The sequence below is a fragment of the Pseudonaja textilis genome, chromosome 13, assembly GCF_049901715.1.
Source record: "Pseudonaja textilis isolate UNSWEBS1 chromosome 13, rPseTex1.2, whole genome shotgun sequence".
Classification (NCBI taxonomy): domain Eukaryota; kingdom Metazoa; phylum Chordata; class Lepidosauria; order Squamata; family Elapidae; genus Pseudonaja; species Pseudonaja textilis.
Window position 1 is genome coordinate 87,692 of NC_142002.1, and position 26,054 is coordinate 113,745.

At 50.4% G+C, this 26,054-nt stretch overlaps 1 protein-coding gene across 4 annotated transcripts in view; it reads right to left on the reverse strand.

Moving 5' to 3' along the window:
- Positions 1–3,839: 3,839 nt before the first annotated feature.
- Positions 3,840–26,054, reverse strand: part of FURIN (furin, paired basic amino acid cleaving enzyme) — a 33,824-nt gene continuing 11,609 nt past the window's right edge. For all 4 annotated transcript variants that reach the window (XM_087941795.1, XM_026709450.2, XM_026709449.2 and 1 more), the window contains 15 exons: positions 22,476–22,778; positions 15,035–15,133; positions 14,140–14,235; positions 13,580–13,708; positions 13,294–13,370; positions 12,977–13,065; positions 12,715–12,887; positions 12,416–12,628; positions 11,394–11,494; positions 11,206–11,309; positions 11,003–11,120; positions 8,168–8,347; positions 7,959–8,083; positions 6,744–6,860; positions 3,840–5,234 (listed from right to left, as the gene is read on the reverse strand). In XM_087941795.1, the coding sequence (XP_087797921.1) occupies positions 4,666–5,234; positions 6,744–6,860; positions 7,959–8,083; positions 8,168–8,347; positions 11,003–11,120; positions 11,206–11,309; positions 11,394–11,494; positions 12,416–12,628; positions 12,715–12,887; positions 12,977–13,065; positions 13,294–13,370; positions 13,580–13,708; positions 14,140–14,235; positions 15,035–15,133; positions 22,476–22,778 (2,493 nt within the window). In that variant the 3' untranslated portion in view covers positions 3,840–4,665. The remainder of the gene's footprint in view (positions 5,235–6,743; positions 6,861–7,958; positions 8,084–8,167; positions 8,348–11,002; positions 11,121–11,205; positions 11,310–11,393; positions 11,495–12,415; positions 12,629–12,714; positions 12,888–12,976; positions 13,066–13,293; positions 13,371–13,579; positions 13,709–14,139; positions 14,236–15,034; positions 15,134–22,475; positions 22,779–26,054) is intronic.

The following is a 26,054-nucleotide window of genomic DNA, read 5'->3' on the forward strand; positions in this document are numbered from 1 at the left end:
GGGCGCCGAGAGCCTGGCTGCCCTTTGCCGCCACCTTGGAGGGCGTAAGGCCGGTGGTGGAGAGCCCTGCCCGGATGGGCCTCTGCGTCCCAGAGAATTGGCGGCGGGGAGGGCGGGCGGCAGCCTCTGTTTTCGGGCACGTATTCAGTCCCAGCCATTCAACAGGTGGTTCCTCCTCTTTTCCCAACCGTGCAGAAAGGAAGTTGTGGCTCGGCGGGCGAGCCGAGGATCCAGAAGCAGGCCTCTCTCTGGAGCCCACGGATGAAAAAGCGATCCGGATGCTCAGGTCTGCAGTCGTCTCCTTCTAGAGTGCTCTTTAACAGATTGGAAGGGATCTTGTAGGTCATCTAGTCTAACCCCCTCCCCCAAACGGGAGACCCTGCCTACACCATTTCTGACAGATGGCAGCACTCTCTAAATGAAAGCTTCCAGCGATGAAGCTCCCACAACTTTCCATGGGTTGATTGTTTTGTCAGAAAATTTCTCCCGTATTTCCAGGTTGAATCTCTCCTTATTCAGTTTCCACCCATTATTCCTTGCCTGGCCTTCAGGGGCCTTGGAGAATAGCTTGACCCCCTCCTCTCTGTGGCAGCCCCTCCAATATTGGATGACTGCTATCCTGTCTCCCCTGGTCCTTCTCTTTACATGCCAGGTTCCGGCAATAATTCATCGTATGTTTGAGCCTCCAGTCCCCTTTCTTTAGTCTGTGCTTTCTAGAATCTCAACATCTTTTTTTATAGTGTGGTGACCAAAACTGGATGCAGTACTCTAGGTGTGGTCTTACTAAGCCTTGATAGAGTGGTATTAGTACCTCACTTGTTAATGCAATTTAGGATTGCATTGCCCTTTTTGGCTGCCGCTGCACACTGCTGGCTCCTATTTAGCTGGTTGTCCACTAAGACTCCAAGATCCCTCTCACAGTTACTGCTATTAAGCCTGGTCTATATGTGTACTTTTTTTTTCTTGCCTAAGTGTAACTTTATTTTTCTCTACATTGAATTTCATTTTGCTAAATATGGCCCAGTGTTCAAGTCTGTCAAGTTCCATCTGGATCTTGAGCCTATCATCTAGGGCAGTGGTTGCCAACCAATGGGCTGGGGACCACTGGTGGTCTGCAAGAAAATGTTGGTGGTCCACAGAGAAATGTCACCCCCAAAGCACCCCCCAAAGCAGTGCAGAAACAGGCTGTGCAGAAACACAAGGCTGCGCCACCCACGTGGCCTGTGGGAACACAAGGCTTGTGTCACTTGCATTGTGAATAACATGAGGTAGTGAGGGGAGGGGGGAAAGGGAGGAGGGGAAGGAACTTGCCCCACTCGCCCCACGCACCTCACCTGGCCACCGGCCTTCTTTCTGTTTTTTTCTTCTTCTGCTTTTGGCTGCATGCAGGGAAAGCAGCAGAAGTCTTTCTTTCTCTCCCCCAAACTCTGCCAAAAATGAGTCTTTGGGACCCTGCAAGGCATCCTGTTCCAAGAGGCTGCGCTGGTGTGACAAGTCTCACAAAGACTCATTTCTGGTGGAATTTGGGGGAGAGAAAGAAAGAGTTCTGCTGCTCCTGCTGCTTTCCTTGCATGAAGCCAAAAGTCTTTCTCTCTCTCTCTCTCTCTCTCTCTCTCCCTCCCTCCCTCCCTGAGAATGGAGCTGGAGACAGTATCCTGTGATCCCAAATAAAGAATGATCGATTGGTAGGAAAATGGGGTGGGGAATTTTCCTGCAGACTTTTTGGGGGATTTTCCCGGGTTCTCTGGTCTGCGGAGTTTAAAACGATGAGTTTGTTGGTCCCTGAGGTCCAAAAGGCTGGCGACCCCTGATCTAGGGTGTTGGCTAATCCTGCCAGCTTAGTATCATCTGCAAATTTGATAAGTTCTATTCCCTCATCTAAGTTGTTTATGAAGATATTGAGGAGCCTGGGCTTAAGATGAACCTTATGGTACCCCGCTGCTTACTTCCCTCCATGTAGACGTAGCTCCATTAAGGACTACTTGAGGTACAGTTTGTCAGCCAGTTATGAATCCATCTGATGGTGATAATATCTATCCCACTTTTTTTTAGCTTACCAAGTAGATTGTGGTTTACCTTGTTGAATGTCTTGCTGAAATCTAAATCTAAGTCCACAGTATTTTGCTGGTCTACTAATTTAGTCATTATGCCAAAGAATGAAGTAAGATTGGTTTGGCATGATCTGTTTTTAACAAACTGGTGCTGACTTCTAATTATTACTGTCTCGCTTCTAGATGTTGGCAGATCAGTTTTTTTGTTAGCTTCCCAGGTATGTTAGGCTGATTAGTCTGTAGGTTCCTGGGTCTTTTTTCACCCCCACCCCTTTTTTTTTTGAAGATGGAAACCACATCAGCTCTTTTCCAGGCTTCTGGTAGTTCTCTGGTGCTCCAGGATTTTTGAAAGATGTGGTATGTAGAGTTGTAATTACAGGAATGTTCCAATCTCGGATGGCAAACCTCAGATAAAGAATGTTTCCAAGCAAATACAACTCAGGTAAACAAAGCCACTAATCTAAAGGAGGATTAGAGAGAGGAAGTAAACATATGTTAGACTTTAACTAGAGATAATTAATTGTATGGATTACTGTGCTAAACAGTAACAAAAGTTAAGCAGTAACCAAAGTTAACCAGTGATGGAGGATAACTAAAAATGTGTATAAATGCAAGACTAGACTCCAATAAAGATCATGTTTCAGTTGTTCATGATCAAACAACTCGACTGCCTCGTCATTACAACAGTGGTACAATGGTTCCAAGATGACAACTGCCAGCTCCTTTAGAACTCTGGGATGTAATCCATCAGGTTCTGGTGATTTGTATTCAAGATCAGACAGGTGTTCTCTTACCATTTGCTTCCTTATTTTAACTTTTATTTCTAGCCTGTATTTTAGTTATGTTTTTGGTAGGTTGTTTTATAGTGTCTTTTTGCATGAAGACCAATGCAAAGAATGAGTTAAGCAGCTCTGCTTTCTCTCTGCTGTCTGTTACTTCCTTGCTGCCTGTTATTTCCTTGCTGTCTTCTCTCTTTAGTGGGCCAACTGTTTCCTTGATTTTATTCTTGTTTTTTATATCTTGGAAGAAACTTTTTTTTTATTATGTTTGACTTTTGTTGCAAGTCTTTGTTCATTCTAAGCCTTTGCTTTCCTGACTGTCTTTGCAGATTCTGGCTATCTGCTGATATTCTGCCTTAGTTGTGTGTGTCCCTTTCGATTTTTTGTACTTGTCCTTTGTCATTCAATTTGTTAGAGATCTTTGTGCAGCCATGCTGATTTCTGTGGTTTCTTGTTTTTCTTTTTCAGTGGTATTATGCTGGATTGGGCTTTTATGATCATATTTTCAGAGTTTCCCAAGCTTCTTGAATTGTTTTCCCTTTAGGATTTTCATCCAAGGAATCTTTCCCAAGTTCAGAGTTTGTTAAAAATCAGCTCTTTTAAAATCTAGGACTCTGGTCTCATTATGTTCTATTGTTTGTTTTTGTTGAGTCAATCCTAATGGATACCTCCAAGTTGCAACAATCAGCTGGATCCATGTCGTTAATATAAATTTATATTATTATCATTCCACAAATAGCTTCTGCCCTTGAATTTTATCTGCTTTTATTTGGAATTTGAAGACCCTGCAAAATAAAGCCCGGTGAAAGTCTGCCTGTCCCCCAGGAGGCCTGATGGGCCTTCCTCAATTTTGTTAGGAGAGAGAAAAGCAGAGTGGCTGGATGGAAGAAGCTTCAGAGAATCAAATATTCCTGGGCTTGAAGTAAGCAGGGGATGTATCATAGTTCTTGATTAAGGTTTAGGGGTTGACTGAGGCTTTTGGTGAGAGAATACAGCAAGAGAAACTAGGTTTGCATAGTTCCAACATTTAATAAACTTTAATCTCTCTAGAGTTATATCCACATCCATTAAATTAAAAAAACTGGCCCCAGGAATTGGCTCCTTCTTCAAATTACAAGAAATCATTTGTGCACCAAAAAAGTTATAGAAAAAGTGTCCTGGGCAGCCCCAACCAAACAACCTCCACCAGGCAGCTCCCGAGGCCAGTGGCAGATGCCAGGCCGGGACCGGAGCCAGAGATTGTCATCCAAGGGGGGAGGGGCAACAAGGCACATAGGAAAGGTGGAAGCTCCAGCAATACTCAGCAGATCCAGGGAACAGCCGCCAGGGGGCACTAGTGAGGAAGCCAGCCGGCTGGCTGCCCCTCCAAGGTCCAGAGAACCTGCTCGCGGGGGGGGGGGGGGCGGGGGCCCCCGGCAGCCTGTCTGCCCTGTGCAAGGCGGCGTCCTCATGGATCCCATTCCTGACTGCCCTGCTCGGCCAGGGGCAGAGAGGGGGCAGCAGATCAGGCAGGCCCTCCTGGCTATGCGGGAAGAGAGAAGGGGAGGCGATGCCTGGTGGCCAAGTCAGGGGGGAGCTGGAAACCCATCTCTTGCTGCCTCAGCCTCCATCTAGGGAGATGTGCCCCCCACGGCCCCCTTTCTTTCCACTATAACAGGACAGACTGGTTTAGTTTTTTAAAAAAACTTTGGTGAATTAAAACCAGAAGAGAATGACTCCGGCAGCAGCAGCAGCAGCAGCAGCAGAGGCCCATAAGACACCTGGGCTCAGCCCCAGGAGAGAGCAGGAGCCCCCGGGGGTGGGCCCGGCCTGCTTCGCCTGGGGCTGCAGGCTCATCAAAGTCTTTGGTCTCTGATGAAGGCAGTCCGCTCGCCCTCAGCCGCCTCTTCCTCCTCCTCCTCCTCCTCCTCCTCTAGCCCCTCCTGCCACATTATGGAGGGCAGCCCTTTGTAGGCAATGAGGTTTCCGCTCTCCAGCGAGTAGACCTTGTATCCACGCCGGCAGGGCCCCGACCAAAGCTGCAGCACCAGGAAGATGGTGACGAACACCAGGACAATGAAGGCACAGCTCAGGCCTGCCACCAGGAGCGGCAAGTTGGAAGGGGGGCTGGCAGGAGCCATGGCCTCTCCCCCCACAGCAGGGGAGGCCCGGCTACTCTGCATCTGATGAGAGCAGGTGTGCTCCTGGCTGTTGTAGTGGGCGTGAGCCGGGCAGGACAAGCATTGGGAGGCTGAGGGGCCGAGGCAGGTGGCACAGGATGGGTGGCAGGGCACACAGAGCCGGGGTTGCAGCAGGTGGGGGTCGAGGCTGTTCTCCAGAGGAGGCGGCGCCAGAGCCGGAGCAAACCCAGGTGGGCAAGTCTTGAGACAGGTCTTCTGGTGGAGGTAGAAGCCTTCTTCACACACTGCAAGAGAAGCCAAAGGAGAGACAATGCTGTGCGTGACTGGCCAACCCTCCTCCTCTGCTCCGTAGGTGAGAAACCACTTTTCTGGCCAGTCGCAGTCAGTATTTGAGCCACTACTTATTTTGTTTGCATGTTGAGGCTCTCAGCAATGTGCCAGTAATGCAGCCTCCATCAGAAGATCTCAGCTGCAGAGCCATTAAACCAGCTACTTAGCTAAGGTGGTAAGCAGGGGACTTCCAGTCACCCAGCAGAGGGACAAAAGTCACAACACCCATGTACCCTCCTCCTCCTCCTCCACTCCACAAACCCACTCCTCCTTGCCTTGATGAGATTACCTAGTTGGATAATGAAACATCTGCAAGAAAACAGCCAAGCTCATATTTCTCCTCCTCCTCTTCCTCTTCTCCTCCTCCTCCTCCCGTCCACAAATACCACTCCCTCCTAGCCCTAATGATGTTACCTAGTTGGGTAATGAAATGTCTTGCAAGAAAACAGCCGAGCTCAGAGAGCATCAAGAGGCATACCATTCAGCACTGAGTTACCCATCTTCTATCAATGGCTATAAAGGAAGACATTTGCTGCACAAATGCCTGAAGGAAAGTCATTTGGGGGAATCCAAATGAATTACATAAATGTGAGCTTAGGAAAAAGCTCATTTTTTGCCAAACATTTTAATCTCTGCAGGTATTGAGCAAAGAACACAAAAAAAGTGTCTGCTTTGAAAGGCTGAGATAAATAGGGAATGTGGGAGGCTGGTAAGGATATCTCAAATGTGGGGTGTGCTGTTATTTGGTAGTGTCAAAAATGAAACAATAATGGAAGAAAAGTAAAAGAGAGAAGAATAAATGTGGGATGGCTATGGGAAGTAAAAGGGAAAATCCTGTATAAAAAATATTACATGGATGAATTTCAAAACAAATTGAACAAGAAAGATGATGTGGAGGCCACTTGAATAAAGTACAAGGGAGAATGGGACAAGCGTCCACAAGAAGGTGGAGTGAAAGAGCCAACTGGAAACCTGGAAGCAGAGGCTGGACTGGGAGAGCCACGGGCAGGTCCAACGGCAGCGGGAGGGGGGGAGCTCTCAGGGCCTCCTCCATGCCCTCCCCCCCATGGAGCCAAGGCATAGGAACTGTACCAGGCAAGCAGCCCTGCTTCCTGTGGCCAGGTCTGGCAGCAGTGCCTCCCCTCAGGTGGCCATGAGGACTCAAGGGTTCTTGGCCCACTGGCCCACTGAAGGGGACCTGGAGAGAGCAGCAGAGAGCAGTGGGACCGAATGGCTGCACCGAGGTCAGAGCAGAGAAAGAAGAGCTGTCACCAAGGCGGCGCTTCTCCTCCTTCCACTTGGGAGTCGGGGGGCGGCAAAGGAGGCACCCATTGAGTCCAACGTTACCCAGCAGACAAAGAGCAGTGGGCAGCAAGCACAAGCCCAGGTGCAGGACAGGGGCCACCCCTGAGAGTGGGACATTCTTCCAAGTAGCCCGTGGGCAGCTTTCCCTTAGGACTTACCCACGCAGGCCTGGTTGGTGACCAGGGTTTTGCAGCCGCTGCTCTCAAACTGATTGGAGAGGTCAGGCAGGTCGGGGCCTGTCCCATACAGAACCAGGACGAACTTGGTGAGGGTGCCTGGAAAGCAGAAGAAGGGAAAGGGGGGTAAGCCCCAGAACAGCCTCCCTGACGGTCTGGATCCAAGCCAGTGCATCGCACTGCCTTCTTCCCACCCAGCTCCTGCTGGGGGGCTCCTACCCCGTACAGAACTAAAGCTGTGCAAATTTTTCAAGAGGGCCACTTTATTATTTTCTTTGTCGCTACAATTTGTTCAATGGTTGGGTAAGTCTTTGAGGCCTCTGAATCATATTATACATTTTAAAAAGTATGTTTTGCTTAATGTCCATTTCGTTATGATGGCGCTGAACCAATGCTACTACTACTAGTCCTCAAAGTTATGGATGCTGCAGCACCCCGTGGTCCTGGGATGAAAATTTGGGTGACTGCGGTCCGCCCTGCATTTATGACAGGCCCACCCTGCTTCTCCACCCCATCCCTGCCCTTTGGGCCACCCTGCACTCTGCTGCCCCAGCTGACATTTCCTTCCTCCAGCTGCCAGCCCAGGCTCCAGGCGTCGTGGGAGAAACTGGCCTGGGACACCCATGCAGGCATCAGGGTGCTCATCTGCCAAAGGAGCTCGCTGGGCCCAGGCAGAGAGACAATGCGGGAAGATGGCCGATGTTGGCACTGTGGAAGACTGCACCTGAAACCACCATTTCTAAGCGGTGCGATCAGGGATGGTTTGCTTAACAACCGCTTCACTTAGCAGTGGAAATTCTGGGCCCCATTAGGGTCATTAAACAAGAATTACTTGCACTTACAGAATAGCCTACACCTTACAAGTTCTGCAATGGGGGCATCAGCTGAGCCCGACCGTCATTCCCCGAGCATTAACAGATGACCCTGGAAGTTGCTAAATTTCTTTGGGGAGAGTTCTACTGTGGGGATGGGAAAAAAACTGCCCAAGCAAAAAGGAATAGCCAAGAGTCCGTTTTCCAGGTTGTTATTCCTTTGGGAATTGATTTGCCTCCCATCATTGCAGTCCAATTTTTGCAGCAACTGAATGTGGGGGGTGTCTGGGGCAAGGCCTGAAGCCACCGTCCGCCCTCGGGAGAGAGTCTTCCTGGCCCTGGGCAGACAACACCGAAAGGAAACGCTGAGGAATAAAGCAATTACCGTAATTGTTTGCTTCACTCGTGTTCTCAATTTCCAGCACCCATTCGCCACTTGGGTCTTCATCCCACGAATGCGTCGTCATGAAGGCCCAGTCATTAAAGCCATCGGCTGAATAGTCCCGAGGCCTGGCCAAGCAGAAAGAGGTGACAGGGAGGGCCAAGCAGAGGCTCAGTGGTCTTTCGGACTGGAAGCGGCAGGGATCGGCTTACCTGGCAGCCAGGAGGGTGGAGCGGGTGCCCATTGGGCTGACCAGGTGAATGGACAGGTCTCCACGGCGGTTGTAGGAGAGAGTCAGCCTGGCTTGGACATGCTCCAGTCGAGCCACAGAGTTAGCCTTTCCCCAGCAGGCCTCCACCTTCTGCCGCACCTCCAGACACTTGCCGATATCCCTGTGGGACACAAGGATCCTTGGGCAAGGCAGCCAGTGGCCATGGGCCCTCTACTCCCATGGGGTGGGGTGAATTAGGGCCCCCCCATTGTTAGAGGTACTGGATACATGCACCAGCTGTCTGGCTGCCTTTCGGTTATTTCTCCTATGGTAGTTTTTACTTATTTATTGCACTGGAATTCTGACTTTTCTATTGTGAGCCGCTCAGAGACTCCCTGGAGTGATTGGAATCTAAAGCAATCAATCCATCAATCCTGACAGGACAGCTGGGTGTCCTCGGGAAGTGGATATAGGGAGACAGGCCTATCTCTAAAGGGCCGACACTGGCTGCAAGGTGCAGGGTGACCTGGTGAAGGAGGGAAAAAAAGGGAGGGGGGCTCGATCCCTGAGGCCCCAGAAGTGTCCCATGTGCCTCCTGGGGATACAGGGCGTAGTGGGCACAGGGAGAATGCCAAGAGAGGATTCCAGGTTACTGCAGCCATCATGAATTCAAGTTGATTATCAGGGCCTCAAATTCTGATCTGGGTGGGGAGGCTGCAACACTTCTAACTGTGAAGATCGGCCACCTAAGTCACTTTCTCAGGCTAAACCTGTGGTTGTTAAGTTGAGAACTCCCTGTATTCAAGAAGCAGAGCCCCGGAGCCCTCCTCGCTGATGGACTGTAGACCGCAATCATTCGCGGCTACAGCCCGTGCTCTTTCGTCAGAGAGCCCCAATCATTGCTCTTAGGGGCTGAAGCTGCCTCGGAGCGGCAGTGGAGAAAGGGGAAGCCGCCAGCCAGGTTGAGGGGAGCCGCACCTCTCCCCTGGGCTTGGCAATTCCCTCCCCCCGAAGACAACTGAAGTGGTGGTCTAAAATGGCCACCCCGAAGAGGAGGACTCAGCTGGACTAAGTTTGTGCAGGAGTGAAGAAAGAGGTGGATAGCATGAGAGCCAGGACAATTGGGCACAACAGCTAAACAAAAGGTACCCCGGGATTAATGTAATAAGAATTTCTAAGAAGGAAAAGAAAAAAAAATAATTTTGACAGCTGAACGGGACTTTGAACCAGGAAAGGAAGAAGCCGGAAGGAGATACTTAACTAAATTGGACTAAAATATTTTGGCAATAAACAGGTATAAATTAAAGCTGGAATTAAGGGTGTCAAAAAAAGGGGAGGGGGAAATATACAAATTGGAGATTTGATTGTATTGGAATATTGAGGCTCGAAAAGCCCTAAATAATAAAACAGGGGAAAAAGGTGAAGACTTTGCATAACGGAGAGTGCCATCTTGTGGGCAAAAATTTAAATTTTAAAAGAAAAAGATCCTATTTCTCTATAACTTGATTTGATACAGTGTAAAGGAAATATTGAAACAATAAAACAAGAACTCTAAAAAGTGAACTAGAATAAAAGAAAAAGTAAGAAAAGACTGACTGCGGGACTAATTGGTGATTTTGGTATAGACCCAGTGTTGGAATAATTGTGAATCTAGAAAGTCTAAAGAAGAAAGAAGAAAAATAAAAGTTTTTGTGGATTTTACTGATTATAAGATTATAAGAGTGTGTAACGATGATATCTCTTCGGGAACTAAAAATGGAACTTAAAAATATGAAAGAATTACTACAGGAAAGAGGTGAATCATTTGGCTCTGTTTTAAAAGCTATGGAAATGGCGACTGAAGAACATGAAGAAAGAAGTTCAGAGAAGGAGGAGTTCGTTCAAGGCGAAGCCATCTTAAATAGACAATTAACACAAAGAACACCACAAAGAAGAGGGAAAAGAAGGGGGGTTAAAAATTTGAGATTCAAGAAGGTAACTAAAAAGGAGAATACCTGTGAAATTAGGAAAGGCAGAAAGAAACAGCAGAAAAGGGGGAAGGAAGATATAAAGAGGGAGAGGGACACAAACTGGAAAGAGAAAAGTATGGGAAAATAAAGGGGAAGAGAGGTAATGAGAAACAGGAACAGGAAATAAAGAAATATGGGAATTGTAAAATAATGAAAAGAAACTGTTTGTTTAGAAGACAGAGATAATGGTTAATGAATTAAGAAAAGGGGATTCCGCATGGAGATGAGGGGTAATAAGAATGTATTTGCAATTATAAAATATTTAGAAAATAGGGAAATATAGACTATTAAGAGGAGGGATGAACACTGATATTCTTTAGTATCACCTACTAAAGGCTAATGTATAATTTCATTCTTATCTTTAAAAGAAATGTTAATGTTTATTAAATAAATTGAAATAATTGAAATGAACTGTGAGGATGTTTAAAAATGAGATTAATATCAGTGACCAGGACTAGTTAAATGGATTGTTGTTGTTTTTTCCTTATCTTTGTTTTGAAACTATAAATAAATTCTATGAAATTAAAGGGGGAAAATACATTGCGGAATCTGATTGAAAAGATATATGTTATGTAGTTTTTTTAGGGAATGATTATTATTATAACTAACTAAAAACAAATGTTTATTGGGAATTAAGATGAGGGAATTAAGGTATATTTAAACCACTGAGGTGACACACTCAAATTAGTAAAAGGGGGGAGGGACTTATGTTTTTTCTCTTGTGCAAAAGCTTGTATTAATTTAGAATCTATGGAAAGAATATGTGAAGAAACTGCAAATCTGACAGAAAAAAAAAATTAAAAGGTAATCCACCCCCCAACACCCACTTCGGCTCTGGAAGGATGTCGATGATGCACTTCCGTTGAGGTCCCACGGAGGTCCAGTTCTTGGCCAGGGCCACCATGGCGCCTGCATCCAGCAGCCCGTAGCCGTAGGAGTGACTGACTGCGGAAAAAGGGGCCACCAGTCAGAGCTGAGCAGGGCAGGGACAACATTTGCCGCAGCCTGTCCGCTCCATCCCTGGGGCTACCTTTACGTCCCACCCCATTGGTGGCCCAGTCGTTGGTGTTGAGGTGGGCAGGTTTGGATGTCCGCACAACCAGATGCTGCATGTCCCGCCAGGTCAGGTTCTTGCTGCAGAGAAGAGGCAGTTGAGTTGGCAACAGCAGCTCCACCAGGCCCAGCATGCATGACACCGCCACCTCCCTCGCCCCTTACTTGGCTTCCAGAGCGAGGGCAATGATCCCAGCGGCCAGGGGCGCTGAGGCAGACGTGCCGGTGTGTGACTCCGTGCATTTTTGCCACAGGTCAGTTGTCACCTGGAGGACAGAGAGAGGAAGGCCAGCCCAATCATGCAGCTTATCTGGCTGCCATTCACCTGCCAGCTCAGCATTCCCCACCCCCAGGCACCTTTCAGAGGAAATGGACCCTATTCGGTGGCCATGGGGGCCACCTGCAGGGCTGGCACTCCCAGCCCCTCTTTGTATTGGCCTCCCAGGAGACACGCATCCAATGGTGCACAGCGACCTTGGCTGGGCCCCTACTGGGATCTCTAGCTGGGCAGAAATGTGCCTGAGAGCTCCATTATTTTCTGCTCTCTTTTGAGCAGACTGAAGCCTTCTCCTAAAAACCAGGAATTGCCAGATTGAAGATTTCTATCTAGCCACAGGGAAGGGGGAGGGAGGGAGGGAGGGGCCTGAACTCCCCAAACTTTGGCCTCAGGTGTTTCAGTATGAACTGAACGGATAATTAAAGCAAAAAAGTGCTTTTGCTTTAATTACTCCCAATTCAACCTGAGCCACAGGGAAATGCAATTGGCTACCCTCTGCCATGGGTGCCTGCAGGTGACCAGGTGCAACTTCTGGCTCTGCCCCCCCACCCCCACTGTGCAAGGAACAAACTCGGAGCCTCAGACTGTCCTTGCTGCCTGGAGCATTTCTCCTCTCATTCCTACCCCTATGCAGGCCCCCAATACTGCCTGCCCCTCCTTCCTTGACCGCCCCCCAGTCTCTCCAAGCCATTTGAGCCACCGGATCCTTTCCACACTCTCTTCAGGATGTTAATCTTTCCCTTTTCCCCTCAAGATACCACCTGCGATCTCCTATCCCAAGCTGGGCTCCCGTGGCCAGAAATTGCAATCCAGCAATGGTGGCGCCCATAGTCAGCAATCCTGGGTTTGGGTTCCACACTGGCAGGATGCTTTGGGGGCACAGGGGGGCTTGGGGGTGCGTGGGACTCACAATCTGCTTCTCGTTCTGGCTGCCGCTGCTGTAGGTGCTGGCCAGGGTGGAGGAGCAGGCCTCGCTGTACCAGGGCACATTGCCGTACTGGGTGGTGCTGCTGATGGAGAGGGTGTAGATGCTGTTGGTGTAGCCGTCGCAGTTGCAACTGTCACGATCGCGGCCACCATTCCCCGAGGCCCAGACAAAGATGGAGCCCAGCCCATTGCGGCCCTGAAAAAAGGATTGGGTGAAGCGACTGGGGGCCTTGGGGTTTGCCCTGACTGTCCCCCAGCTGCCCACCCGGATTGCCCTCTCACCTGGCTCACGCCCCGGCGGAAGGCCTCCTCAGCCAGGTGGGCGGGGCCATCCACAGTCTTGCCGTCATCCTCCGGGCCCCAGCTGGCACTGTAGATGTGGATGTGGTCAGGGTTCAGGCCCAGGGAGCGAGCTTCCACGGCATCTGTCACCTCCCCATCCAGCATGCGGACACCTGAAATGAAGATGGCTGCTGCTTTGGCTGCCTCTGGACAGTTGGCCCAGCCCAAGAGACTCTGGGCAGAGTCCCAGAGCACCCCTCACCTCCGATCTTGGCATTATAAGCCACGCCCACACCACATATACCATTGTTAGCCACCGCAGCCACTTCGCCTGCACACCGAGTGCCATGCCTGCAATGGACAGAAAAGATTGAGGCCACACCTGCCTAAGGAGGGTGGACGGTTTAGTAATGTGATAAAGAAAAATGAATGGCCCCCTCTTCTGGGCAGCTTGACCCTGCAAGAGTGCAGGGACAAGTGTGACCCTCGCCAGGGGCCGGGGGGGTGTCTTCCGTAGAAGCCTCTCGCCCCAGGGCCCTATCCCAGGCCATGGGCCCAGTTGCTCTCACCCCTCCTAACCTGTTGTCATTTGTTTGCGTGTAGCGGGGCTGGGGGTCCGGGTCCTGGTCATTCACATCAAAGCTGGCCGCAGGGTCCTAGGGAAAGACAAGACGCCTCTGGGGCCTCACTCTCTGCCCCTTTGCAGGAGACAAGGACCCTGGTCACCCTGGGGACAGGCCTGCTGGTGGCTGAGAGACAGACCTGTCCCCCAATGCCTTGGCTGGAGGTGGGGGCCCTCCAGCGAGAGGCAGCCTTTGCTCTCCCTCCCAGGAGAGCCAACATGCCCATCCTCTCCTCCACTTACGTAATTGGCCTCCAAATCTGGGTGGTTCTTCTCAATGCCGTCGTCCAAGATAGAGACCACCACCCCACGGCCAGTGTAGCCCTGCTGCCAGGCCTCTTGCACGTTCAGGTCTCTCTGGTTGTTGTTGGACTGCAAGAAAGGGGAGCAGCAGACACTCACCCCAAGAGCCAGGCTGCTGGAGTGGGAGCACAGGGGCTTCGAGAGCCCACTTGAGGGTAAATCCCCCCAACTAATTGTCCTCAAAACAGAATCTCAAGCCAAAGAGGGGAGAAAGTTCCCCCCCCCACAAGGCTCAATCTCACAGGCCCTTTTCAAAGCTTCATCCAAATACAGAATGCCTTGCTAGCCCTTCTCTGTGCTGCTCTCCTGCAGCCCCCCCGCCCCTGGCCCCGCCCTGTCACTGTCCCCAGCTGCCCTTGGAACTTGCCAGGAACCCAAGATGGCGCCCTTGGGACACAGCCCTTGGGAGACATTTCAGAGCCTCCGTCCCACTGGCCCTGCCCTGATCTGGGCTTCAGACAGGCTGTGTCCCGTTTCCCCAAGGCGGTCGCCTCACCTACCAGGTACCACTGCTGGGGGAACTTCGGATCTGTTGGCTCTATGAAGGCATCCCGCTTGGTTCGGCGCTTGGCCACCTGCTGCTCCAGCCAGAGCACCTGGGGAGAGATATGCATGGGCCTCCAAATCTGGGTGGTTCCCAGACCAGGCTCCCGCAGGTCCCAGACCAACAAGGCCAAGAACCACCCATTTATGTCCAAAGATGCCATTCTGGAGCTCTGCTACCCAGAGCAATGCTGCCATCCAACCCCACAAGGATCACAAGCCCAGCCCTGCCAAGAGGGCCACAGAAGGTCCCTGATGGCCAAGCTACAGGGGGCCCCTCTGCTCCCAGGGGCCCTTTTCCAAAAAGGCAAAGAAGAAAAACTCCCTTTACAGCTAAGCAGACCCAGTAGAGGCTGCCAGGATCCAGTCTTGCATAACAGTGCGATGAAAGGTTTTCCTTTGATGGGGCTCCCTTTTCTCATTTCTGTCCCAGGGTGACCTGCCCTGCTCCATTCAGGAAGCAAGGCCGCTCTGCTCACCAAGGAGGGGCCGTTGCCTGGGTCTTCCTCCCCAGGCAAAGGAAGCCCAGCATCGCCCAGACACAGGTTCCAAAGCCCTCGTATCTCTTGGCTTCGCCTGCTTCATCCACCGTGGAGCCGGAAACGATTCAACTAAGTATCTCCAGCTCCTCCTGCCAGGCCCCAAAGTCTTCTCCCCAATGGGCATCAGCCTTGGCAGATCAAGGAAAGCAGCCATTCCATCCCCGCCTGGGCAACTCTGACAGACTGGCATGCAAGAAAAGGTGCCAGTGGCTTGTGGGAGACCAGAAGGAGACCCAGAGCTTGGTAGGGCAAGATTCATGGTGCAGCCCTCCAGGGCAGCCCCCTCACTCTGCAGGGCCGGCATTCATACCTGCGGCTCCCTGGACAAGGAGCTGTGCCAGGACCAGTGTGGCGAGAGGGACCGCTTGGCCACAGCCCGATGGTAGAAGTGGTAATAGTCCCCGATGATCTGAGAAGAGAAGCCAAGCAGATCAGGCTCACTCGAGAGCTGGACCCAGCGCCCACAGCAGAGGAAAGCTGCAAACCCTTGGTGGGGTTGTCAGGAAGCAACGGTGTTCCCCACAAACAGGAAGATGCTCTTCTGCTCCTTCCTCACCTTCCCAAGCTGCCCAGCCAAGCGAAGGCCCCAAGGTGTCTTGAAACAGCTTCCCCAAATTCTGCCTCTCAAGGGCTGAAATAAGCTACCAACACAATCCCCCTAAAGGGCAGCAGGGTGGGCTGCCACCTTCCTCCTGCTGTGGGGGCAGAGGGGCTGCTTGGCAGGAAGGGACGTGGCCCCCTGGGGGTGACGTGTCTCCTGAGGAACCGCACTGAACCACAGGAAGGATAACATCCCCCACCCCCCGAAACCACAAGGGGCTCAGCCCAATGGCTGGCTGGCTGGCTGGCTGCCCAAGGGACGCGACCGACCGATCGACCGAGTGGCCCAAGCCAGCTGAGTAAGCGGTGTGTGTGTGTGTGTGCGTGTGCGCGCGCGCAAAAGGAGATGAGACGGCCAACGCAGCCTGAGTGAAGAGGGAAAATTATCCCATTGATTTGGGAAACTTTGGTGCCTCTGAAGTTATTTTCTAAGCATAGTTTTCTGTAGGAAAGTTGCCTTGTTTTTATTTAGCTCTGTACTGATTGGTATGGATCCCGCAACAAATATAATCGGAGGCGATTGCTCTCTCCAAAGCAGAAACCACAACCTGCAATTATTTTCTTCGACCACCAGAGGGGGGTGGAAAAAAAAACTGTAGCAGCCCGCATGCAATCCAGGGAACAGGCTCCCCTCCCTCACCCAGAGCCCCAGGGTAGTCAGAAAGGAGTCTCAGCCCTGGGGGGGAGGGCAGCTGCCCTCTGTGGCTGGAACTCCCCTCAGTAGCAAAATCTTGACAGTCTCTGAGTTTTTCCGCCCCTCTCTCATAGCAACAGCGCCTAGACTTATGTACAGCTTCCTGGTGCTTCACAGCCCCTCGCTAAGCCGTTTACAGAGTCAGCATCTTCTCGCCCAGCAACAATCTGGGTCCTCATTTTACCCATACTCATATGAAGCGGGGAGCTTCGTTCTCCTATCGTCTCTCTTTCCCCAGCTCACAGCATGGTTTTGCAGCTGTCATCTGTGCCACTTTTTGCCAAGATCATCTCCTTGGGTCTCTATCAGGGGGCTGCTCCACCCAAGAAGTCCTGCTGCCACAAAACTAGGAGGTTGAAAGAAAATTGCACTCCTGATTCCAGACCCCCCGTGTCAGCAGTGGGCAGCTGACAAAGGAGAGACACCCTTTCCATGAGACCTGACACAACAGGTGCTCAGGTGACAATCCTCACATGACTTCCATGCCCAGCCTCTGCTGCAGCAGCAGCCAGGAGGTTAGAAAGGGCACAGGTGTCTGCAGGCAATGCACAGAGCCGCTTTCTTAGCCTAGGTAGGTCCCTGAACTCCTCCTGCTGCAGCTCAAGCCTGCCATGAGATCAGAGGTGGCCATAATCCTCGGACCCTTTGCAGTTGCTGGCCAGATGGAATGCTCTCTTTGTAAGAGTTTATAGAGATTCTCAGTTATCCAGGTCATGGTTGTCCCAAAGGGGCTTTTTTTCAGGAGGCAACTGGGAGACTACAAAGTCCAGCTGCCTCTTGAAATAAGCACCTTTGGGGCTGTCTTTGTAACTGGGTCAGTTTGTCCCATTGACCGCAACATGTTCCAAAAGACTTGGCCCCATTCACGAACCCATGTCATGGGCAGAAGGTCTGTTTGCACTGTGCTGATGAAATGCTTTGCTGAGCAGAGGAGTCTGTCCAGTTTCAACAGGGAATGGAAAGGCCACCTTCCCACACCGAAAAAGAAGAGCTGCCTCAATTCCCTGAGAGGAAAGGGGGCCCCAGATGAAGCAAGGGGGACTTCCCGGCCTTTTGCAGCAGGAAGGGGGCTGTCAAAGAGCCAGGAAGGAGCTCTGCTTTCCAGGGAGCCTCTGCCTCTCCCCACAAGCCAGCTCCGTCCCCACCCCCGTGCACCCGCTCCTTGCCAGCCTCTTTCCGCATAGAGCCAAGGGCATGGCTGCCGCCAGAGGGTCAGGGAATCACCCAGAGCTAAGACCATAAGGAGCCCTGAGGCACCTCTCCAAATGCCCAGAGAGAGAAAAGGGGCAACATCTGTGACTGGCAAAGGGAATGGGGAGCAAAGGAATAGGAGAGGTCGAATTACCCGCGGGCAGCAATGCAACCCCCCTCCCCATCTTTTCCGTGGCAATTGCTCCCTCCCAGTCCACCAGATCATAAACATCTAACACCACCCCCAGGTTTGTGTCTCCTGTAATTTGCTGAGCAATCTTTCTATCCCCTCGTCCAAGTCATTCGTGATAATGCTGAAGAAGACTGGACCCAGGACAGAATCCCTAGAGACCCATGGCAGAGTTCCCTCCTTGACACAGATCCACTCAGGGCCACCTGTTGGGCACGGATGTTCAACAGGTCCACCGTCTGGCGGTGGGGCCGCCCATCCAACATCATTCCATTTCATCAAAAAGGAGGTTATTGTCAACCTTGTCAGATACTTTATTGATGTCTAAGTAGACAACATACAGAGCTTTTCCTTGCTCTGATGATCTAGTTGCTTTGTCCAGAAAGACAGATTGACTGACACAGACTATTTTTAACTAACCCACATGGGCTTCTGGTAATCACCAAGTTCCTTTGCAAGTGCCCATAACCCTCGGCTTGATAATCTTCTCTAGGATTTACCCAAATACGGATGTCAAGCTGACGGCTCCATAGTTTCTTGGGCCCACTTTTTCCCCTTTTTTTGAAAACAAGGTAATAGCTCTTCTTGAAATCTTCTGGCATTTCAGTTCAGAGGTTCTCTATGGTTTTAAGTTCCCATCTACCAGTTTATCATCTTGGGCTATATCTCAGAGACTTAAATTCCCTCAAAGCAGCAAGGACTTCTCTCATCACTTCCTGCATATTTTGACCTGGGTTTGGTCTTCCTCCTCACACAGCGCATGGTTTGACAAATTGGGCCATGTTTTCCCTTTGCAAAAAGGCAAATGCAAATTAAAATGAAGCAATTCAAGTTTTCCACTTTTACCTGTTACCATCTCACTCACTTCTCCAACCTGTAGATCAACCACTTTCTCAAAACCATTTTTGGGACTCATTGAGAGCCTCAGCTCATTCTGAACCCGATCCCTCCTGACTCCGTTCTTACAGATTATGGCTATTCTCTGATATTCTGCTTTTCCTAAAGGCTTTGCCTTTTCATTTTTTAATGTCTCCTTTTTGTTTTTGTTTTGGTTTATCTGAGAATTCTTTATGCAACTACACTGCGCTTTGCATTTCTCCCATTTTTCTTTTTATTTGATGCCATTTGTATTTGGGTCCTAATTATCTTATTTTGCTCTGACTGGGACAAAGTGGAGTAAAACAGTTGCTGCCTGTAAGCTGGGCTCAATGCACCTTCCGTGCTCCTTCAGGCAGCTCCACCACCCTGACAAGTCACGGTGCCAGGTTTCTATCTTATGGATGGCTGCCAAGCCAGGTCTACTATGTCCTATATTTGCACCTTATGTTTTCCTACTCAGATAAAACACTTTATTATTTCCCCCTGTTAAAATCTATCCTTTTCATTTCTGCCAACTGCTTAAGGTTGTCTCGATTTTTTCCCCCAACAGTCAGTTTTTCTGTGGCATCCTTAATGCTCTTCAGTGCTTCTGAACTGGTGACTGAAGATGTGACCCAGTCTGGGAACGAAATCTCTGCAAGCCAAGAGCCCAGCTCAGAGATAGACAGGACACCACAGTTGAATTCTGTGCTACAGAGATTCTCTTCTGTGGCTCGTCTGAGGCATCGGTCATTCGTCTACCTTTGTGCCATCTGCAAATCTAATAAGCGTTCCTTCAAAATGTTGAGCAGCATAGATTGTACCTTGTGGATCTCCATTCAGCAATTCTCTTGAAAGTATCTGTAATGTTTAGTGTCTTAGAAGTGTGTGTGTTAGTGACATTCAGTACCTTTATCTATTATTTTAAACTTCCAATCCTTAAAATGGAATGGGAGGGTTTGAAAGGGAAAAGCTAAGGTAGCCCTAAGGCTCAGACTGTGAAGAAAATATAATGTTCATGAACAGTATTTCATGCCTGCCTAATTTTAACCCAATGAAACCGTTGCTAATGCAAAGTTTGAGAACACCAGCAGCAGGGACCCCCTCCCTGATCTCAAGACAATTGCAAAACTACAACACACACACACACACACACACACACACACACACACACACAGAGGAAGGGAGGGAGGGAGGTTTCATCACAAAATAAAAGCTACCACTCAGTAGACGATTAAAATGAGTCCAAGGCTTCTTATACACTAGCTCAGTGGTCGCCAACCGGTGGGCCGCAGCCCACTGGTGGTCCATGGCAAAATTTTGGTGGTCTGCAGAGAAATGGCAGAGTAATAGCCCACAAAAGCAATTAATCTGGGCCACGTGGGAAAGCAAGGCTGCTCCGCCCACCTGGCCGACCCACCCGCTGACCCCCACCCTTCAGATGAGCGCAAACCTTGAGACTGAGAGTCATGTGAGCTGCAAATGGAAGGTAAGACCAATGGCAGGGGAGGGAAATCCACCCTGGGGTGACTTGCTAACGTTGGTGGGAAAGTTGGTCTCATACTCCAGAGCTGTATTAGTCACAGGATTGGCCGTTTGGCTATCCCGGAGCAGCTCCTCCATCAGGATGAGTACAGCTCTGAAATATGGGATTGGCCAGTGGTGGCTGGAATGAGGCATTATATTGTTGGCGGGGTGGTGGTTGCGGGCTGAAGCAGGGCTGGCTGGAAGAAGCAGTACTCACATTTGCATCTCCCTTTGCCGCGGTACACTTACAGCAGCCAGTGGCACCAAGGCAGCCCCTGGTGCAGCAGAGAGAAGCAGCTGGAGTCAACCCTAGCTCTGCAAATGCTAAAACGGCCCCCTGCAAACTCTTGTCTCTGTAGCTGAAGCAGTGTGAGAAACCGGCCAGGCACTTGAGAGACAGGAGTGACTCCGGCTGCTCCTCTTGTCTCTCTCAAGGAGCGCCCGGTAGCTTGACTGGAAGGGAGCCTCTCTCATCCCCGGCTCTGCGAGGAGGACAGCGGGGAAGCAGCACTTGGGAGGAGCAGATCGGCCACTGCCGGGCTCCGGACCTTCTCTCGTGCTGAGGGTGCAGCCATTAGGCAGGGAGGAAACAGTGTCAGGGAGGTGAGGAACAGCAGAAGCGGTGGATGGAGGGCTGATGGAGGAAAGCAACTCTCCTCTTGGAGGGGTGAAGGTGTCAACCCCCCCTTTCCTTGCCTGCCTCCAGGTGAGGCTGGAAGAGCCCTGGCACCCCCATCCCGGAGCCCCCACTTTCTCCCCCTCCCCTCCCCCCAATTAATCCCCGAGGGTGGCAGTCCTTCTGCAGGAAGCTGCCTGCTGAGAAGCCCCTGGAGGGGCGGCCGAGGGACGCGGCCCCCCCAAAGAGAGCAAAGCCCCCTTTCTGCCTTTGATTCTCCCAGTGGCAGTTGCCCCCCCGCCTTTGCTCTTTTCTCTCTTTGGAAGGTGCAGATGGGGGAGGGATGGAAGCAGCCCGGTCCCCTTCCCTCCCCAACTCCAAGCAGCCACAGTTGTAATTAAATAAGTGTGTGTGTGTGTTGTATGTATATATATATATATGCAGGTTTTGGCATGTTCGGGTCTTTTCCTGTGTAGGATTGAGAGTATCTTGGCGATGTTTCGACGAGGTCCTCTCAATCCTACATGGGAAAAGACCCAACATGCCAAAACCTGCATACCTGTACCCGTGAAAATCTACAAAAACAAATATATATGGTATTCGGCTTTGTTCGGATATTTTCCCACGTCATAGTTGTGCTTTTAAAGTTGTAGCAACGTTTTGGCAGAATCTCACCTGCCATCATCAGGCTTCTGTATAGACGAACACAATACAGAAGCCTGATGACGGCAGATGAGATTCTGCCAAAACGTTGCTACAACTTTAAAAGCACAACTATGACGTGGGAAAATACCCGAACAAAGCTGAATACCATACATATAAATACCTGCGAAAACTTAACACACACACACGCATAATTTTTAATATTAAATTTATATTTAATATACAATTTAAAATTTATATCTTAAATATATTATCATTTTTTAAAAATTCATACTCGTGGTCCTTGGGATTTAAAAGTATGCGTTTGGTGGTCCCTGAAGTTCAAAAAGTTGGCCATCCCTGCACTAGCTCACTGCCCAATCACATCCAGCCATTCTCTCAGCTCTCCTTCTGCTGTTCTCTCCTCCGTTTGTGAACAGTGTAACTGAGGATGCCTTATATAACGCATCCTTCCCAAGAAACACTCCGTACTTCGAATAAGAAGCACAGTGCTCCTCAAAAAGTTGTCATAACAGATGTCTGTCTCTAAAGTGACTTGAGAAGTTGCATGAAACGGTCTTTGCAAAAGCCTCTGGTAAGTTCTGAGCCTGTTCCTCAAACAGTGATGTGGTCTCAATACCAGAAGAATTGGTGGGAATTGACATCACTGGCTACCTCGCTTGCCAAGCAAAGCGGGCTTCGATCCCGCATCAACTCTGGGTAGCTGGGCCCTCTGCCAACTTCACTGCTGCTAAGATAAGATAACTGCCAACTTCACGGTTGCTGCAACAGTGATAGCTGATGAGTCATCAAAACAGCTATTTCCAAACAGCCAACATCAAATGTCCTGTCTTAAGGAACAGCCCTGCCACTTCCCAGGCTCAGGGGCCAGCGCCAGATGAACAGAGACCTGCTTCCCAAAGGAGAAGTCAATATAGCCAGGAATTCAGCCATGAAAGCAAATCCTGCCAAGAATTCCAATCCAAGAGAATCTCTGTAGCTCAAGATTGACCTAAGGAGTCCTTGATACTCCCTGACTTGGCTGTGGCTTGCAGACGTTTCGCTACCCAACTGGTTCACATCTCAGTTCACTTCAGTGTGCTCTGTTCAGAAGCATTAAAGATGTGATCTGCCAGGTAACCAAATGTCCACAAGAAAACAGCCATGCTCAGAGAGCACCAAGGTCTCCAAGGAAAATGGGACCAGCCAGTGCCAGGGAGAAGACTCCTCCACTGCTCCAAGTGTCAGGAACTACACACTGGGATCTCGCGCTGCTCCTCTGCTATCCAGAAATCCTAGGGAATTCACCCCCATGAGGCCCCGCAGCAGGAAAAGTAGCAGCCCCTCTGCAGCCGCTCCCTCAGACGTAGCACAAGCCTCTTTGCTCGCTTAATGGCTTAAATAGGAGCAAATGGTGTTGGGAAGCAACTCACCGGTCCCAGGTTGAGGAAGCCATGCTTCCTGGCCATCCGTTCGGCTTCCTGCAGGCCGGCGGGCACCAGGACAGCCCAGGTATTGGTGTAGATGTGCTGGCTGAGTCCCTCGCTGACAAGAAGGGCCAGGGGCACTGTCATTGCCCACCAGAAAAGCAGTAAGGACAGCCTCCGATCCATGAAAGCCAGGAGGGAAAGCAGAGCTGGGCAGCCAGGAGAGGCCCTTGCAGTGCCCAGAAAGGGCTCAGTCGGCCTGAGGAAGCATGGGGGTCGGCTCTGGGTCACACGTCGACTGCACAGCACCTGGAGACCAAAGGAAAGCACAGGGCTCAGACTGGACCTCCTCCCCCCCACAGCCCCAAGAAGAGGAAAGCAGGGCGTAGCAAGAGGATGTGCCCGTCGTCTGCCAACGGGAGCCAAGTGGCCGGCAAGAGGGTGGGGGAGTTGCCATCCTGAAGCACCATTTCTCAAGTTCCTGAGCCCAGACGTGCTTCCTCCTACATGTAAGAGGCAGCAAATCCCCCCCCCCCCGTGGAAGGCCGTCTGCCAGCTGCCCTCCTGTGGGATGGGAGGACCTTTGGGGGCTTCAGTCGCCCTGCTGGAGGAGGTGCTCCTACAGGCCCACCCAGAGCAGCCCAACCCTGAGGGAAGGAGAGGAAATGGGGCCAGGTGCTCAGAGTGAGCGGCACTTCCTTGCGTGGGACGTGGGATGCTCTCCGAAGCTCCTCCTGGCCCCCTTCCAAAGCTGTGGCCAGTAGCAACCCAAGTGAGGAGACATCAGGCTCCTTCACAGCCAGGGTTCTTTGCCATGCAACACAGCCGCATTTGTGTAGGGGAGCCAATTTGCGTCCTGTTAAGCAGTTGTCTGTTTAGTAAATAAATCCTAACTCTCAAACCACTTTGCATTGTACCTACTATGTTATTGCTTTTCTTGGAGCCCCAAGAACAAAACAATCTCATAAGGAGCTTACAGAGAAAAAGGAAAGTTGAAAACATGCTATACATAAATGAACAAGTTTGCCAAGAAAAGGAAACTTATTTGCAGATTGGCTACCACGGCTCCCTTGCTCTCTAAACCACGCAAGCATCAGTTGTGCTCTAATCTCCCACAAGCACACTGGGGAGAGTGCTGGCTGGGGCGGCCACAGAAAAATGGGACAACCACACGCAGGAGGCATGTTGGGAGAACAAGAGGCCTGTGGCCTGCAGGCCCCTCCCACGGAGCCACGGGGCACCCTGATCCCCACCCTCTTTGGCTGACTCAGCAGGGCAAAGGGACAGTATCGATTCCTCTGTGGGCAGCGACTGTTTGTGCTTGACCTCTCCACCTCTTGATCCCAAACCCTGGTCAGGATAGACTCTTTGCTGCCTGCTAGTAACGTCTGCCCAAGATCCTGGGTTTCAGCCCAAAGAAGACCTCAGGGTTGAACGCAGCTGCTCTGATCCGAGGCTGAAGAGTCAGCAGAGAGATGACCAAGCAGAAGGTCATCCCAGCCAGGGGAAGGTCAGGAGAGCCAGAGAAGAGGGGGAATTCTACCCAGCCACATTACTTAATTTCACCACACTGGCTGTTCCTGTCTGGCCCTGCACCAAAAGTGAGCTCCAGCTTCCAAAGGTTAACCTTCTAGCAGAACAAGCTTACAGATTGGCCAAGCAAACAAAAACCCTTCTTGGGAGGCCATGCCTAAGGAGCCGATGGGGGCCATTTCTGTAATTCAAGGAAATGCCACTCCGACTGAGGAACAGGTTTTGCTCTGGATGATGGACAGGTATGTGTGGCAAAGGCCAACTGGCAGCTCACCATTCTCCAGCCAATTTGGCAGAGTAACCGATACAGTGAGTACATCTTCTGAAGGGGGGAGGGTCAGGCCACCTGTCTCGTGGCAAAGAATCCGAGCGGTCTCCCTGGATCAGTGCCAGCGGAGGCGACGGGGGAGACATGCCAGAGACATGCTATAGATGTACTTTCATGGACCACTGAAAGGAGGAGCTGCTTTGCCCAAGAGGGTGAGAGGCAGGTCACAAAACAGGCTTTTGAGGGCTGCCACAAGCAAAGGGGGGGGGAATGTGTTTTCCAAAGGAGCAGAAGGCAAAACAAGAAGCAATGGGTGGGAACTGAACAAAGAGAGAAGCAACGTAAAACTAAGGAGAAACTTCCAGACAGTGAGAACAAATTAACCAGTGGAACTGCTTGTCTCCAGAAGTTCTGGGTGCTCCAACACTGGAAGTTTTTAAGAGAAGACTGGACAGCCATTTCTCTGAAATGGTATAGGGTTCTCCCCAAGGTCCCTTCTAAGTGTTATTCTGTTACTCTGACATCTTTCCCAGGACCTCTATTCAGAGTTTGGCATCCTCCGTTTTCCTGCCTGAGTAGGGAGTTGGACTAGACGACCTCCATAGTCCCTTTCAACTCATTATTCTTGAGTTAAATACATGAAGACTCTCATTGGGACCCCATCTCTTTTGCTCCCTCTGGACTAATGAGTTAAAGAGCTGCCTCTAGACATTAATTTCAATAGATTTTTAGAAACCTGCAGTTGAAAGTTCTTCAGGTCTCCTTACCCCGAAGAGGCGATTTCATTTGGAATTTAATCCCAAGCCGACTGCTCTTTTGGCACGTCTCTTGACACGTCTCCAAAATGCACCCACAAGAAGCCCCTCTCCCTCTCTCACACTCAACTGAACCAAATTCCGTTGTCTTGCAGCCTTTAGAATCCGAGGCTGGAACAGGGGTGTCAAACTTATGGCCCGTGGGCCAGGTGCGTCATGTGCTGGCCCTGCCCCCATCCAGTTTAGCGAAGGGGGAAAAAGTTCCGCTGTGATGACGCTGTGACAATGCGAGTTTGAGATATCTTGGAGATCTTCTCATTCAACCTTCTGCTCAAGGCAGAGGATGTCATATCCCAGTCAAATGTTTGTCCAGTCTATTTGTGAAAATCTCTAGTGAAGCACCCACAACTTTGAGGCAAGCTGTTCCCTTGATTAATTGTTCTCACTGTCAGGAAATTTCTCCTTACTTCTGGGATGTAATTACTTCTCTTTTTAGTAAGTTTCCACCCATTATCTCTGGAGAGTAAGACAATCCCCCCTTCTCTGAGAGAGCCCCTCAAGTACTGGGAGACAGTTATCATGTCTCTTCTAATCCTTGTCTCAGATCCACTTAGCTTCCTCAACCATTCATCATTCTATTTAGCCTGCAGACCCCTTATTATTAAGGCCTCCTACTTGGGCTGGGGGCTGGACTAGAAGACCTCCAAGATCCAGCCCTATTATTCTATGTTCTATGTTCATCTTTGTTGCTTTTTTTCCCCCTGCAGACTGACTTTCTAACGCCCGAGCATCTTTTTGATATCATGGTGACCAAAACTGAATACTCCAAGCATGGTCTTACTGGTACAGTGTAGAGTGGTAGTATTGATTCACATGATCTTGATACTATCCTTCTGTTGATGCAGCCTAGGACTGTACTGGCTTTTTTGGCAGCAGTAGCATATTTAAATGATTGCCTACTAGGACTCCGAGATCACTCTCATACCTACTGCTGTTGAACCAGGTGCCACCCATTCTGTATTTGTGCAT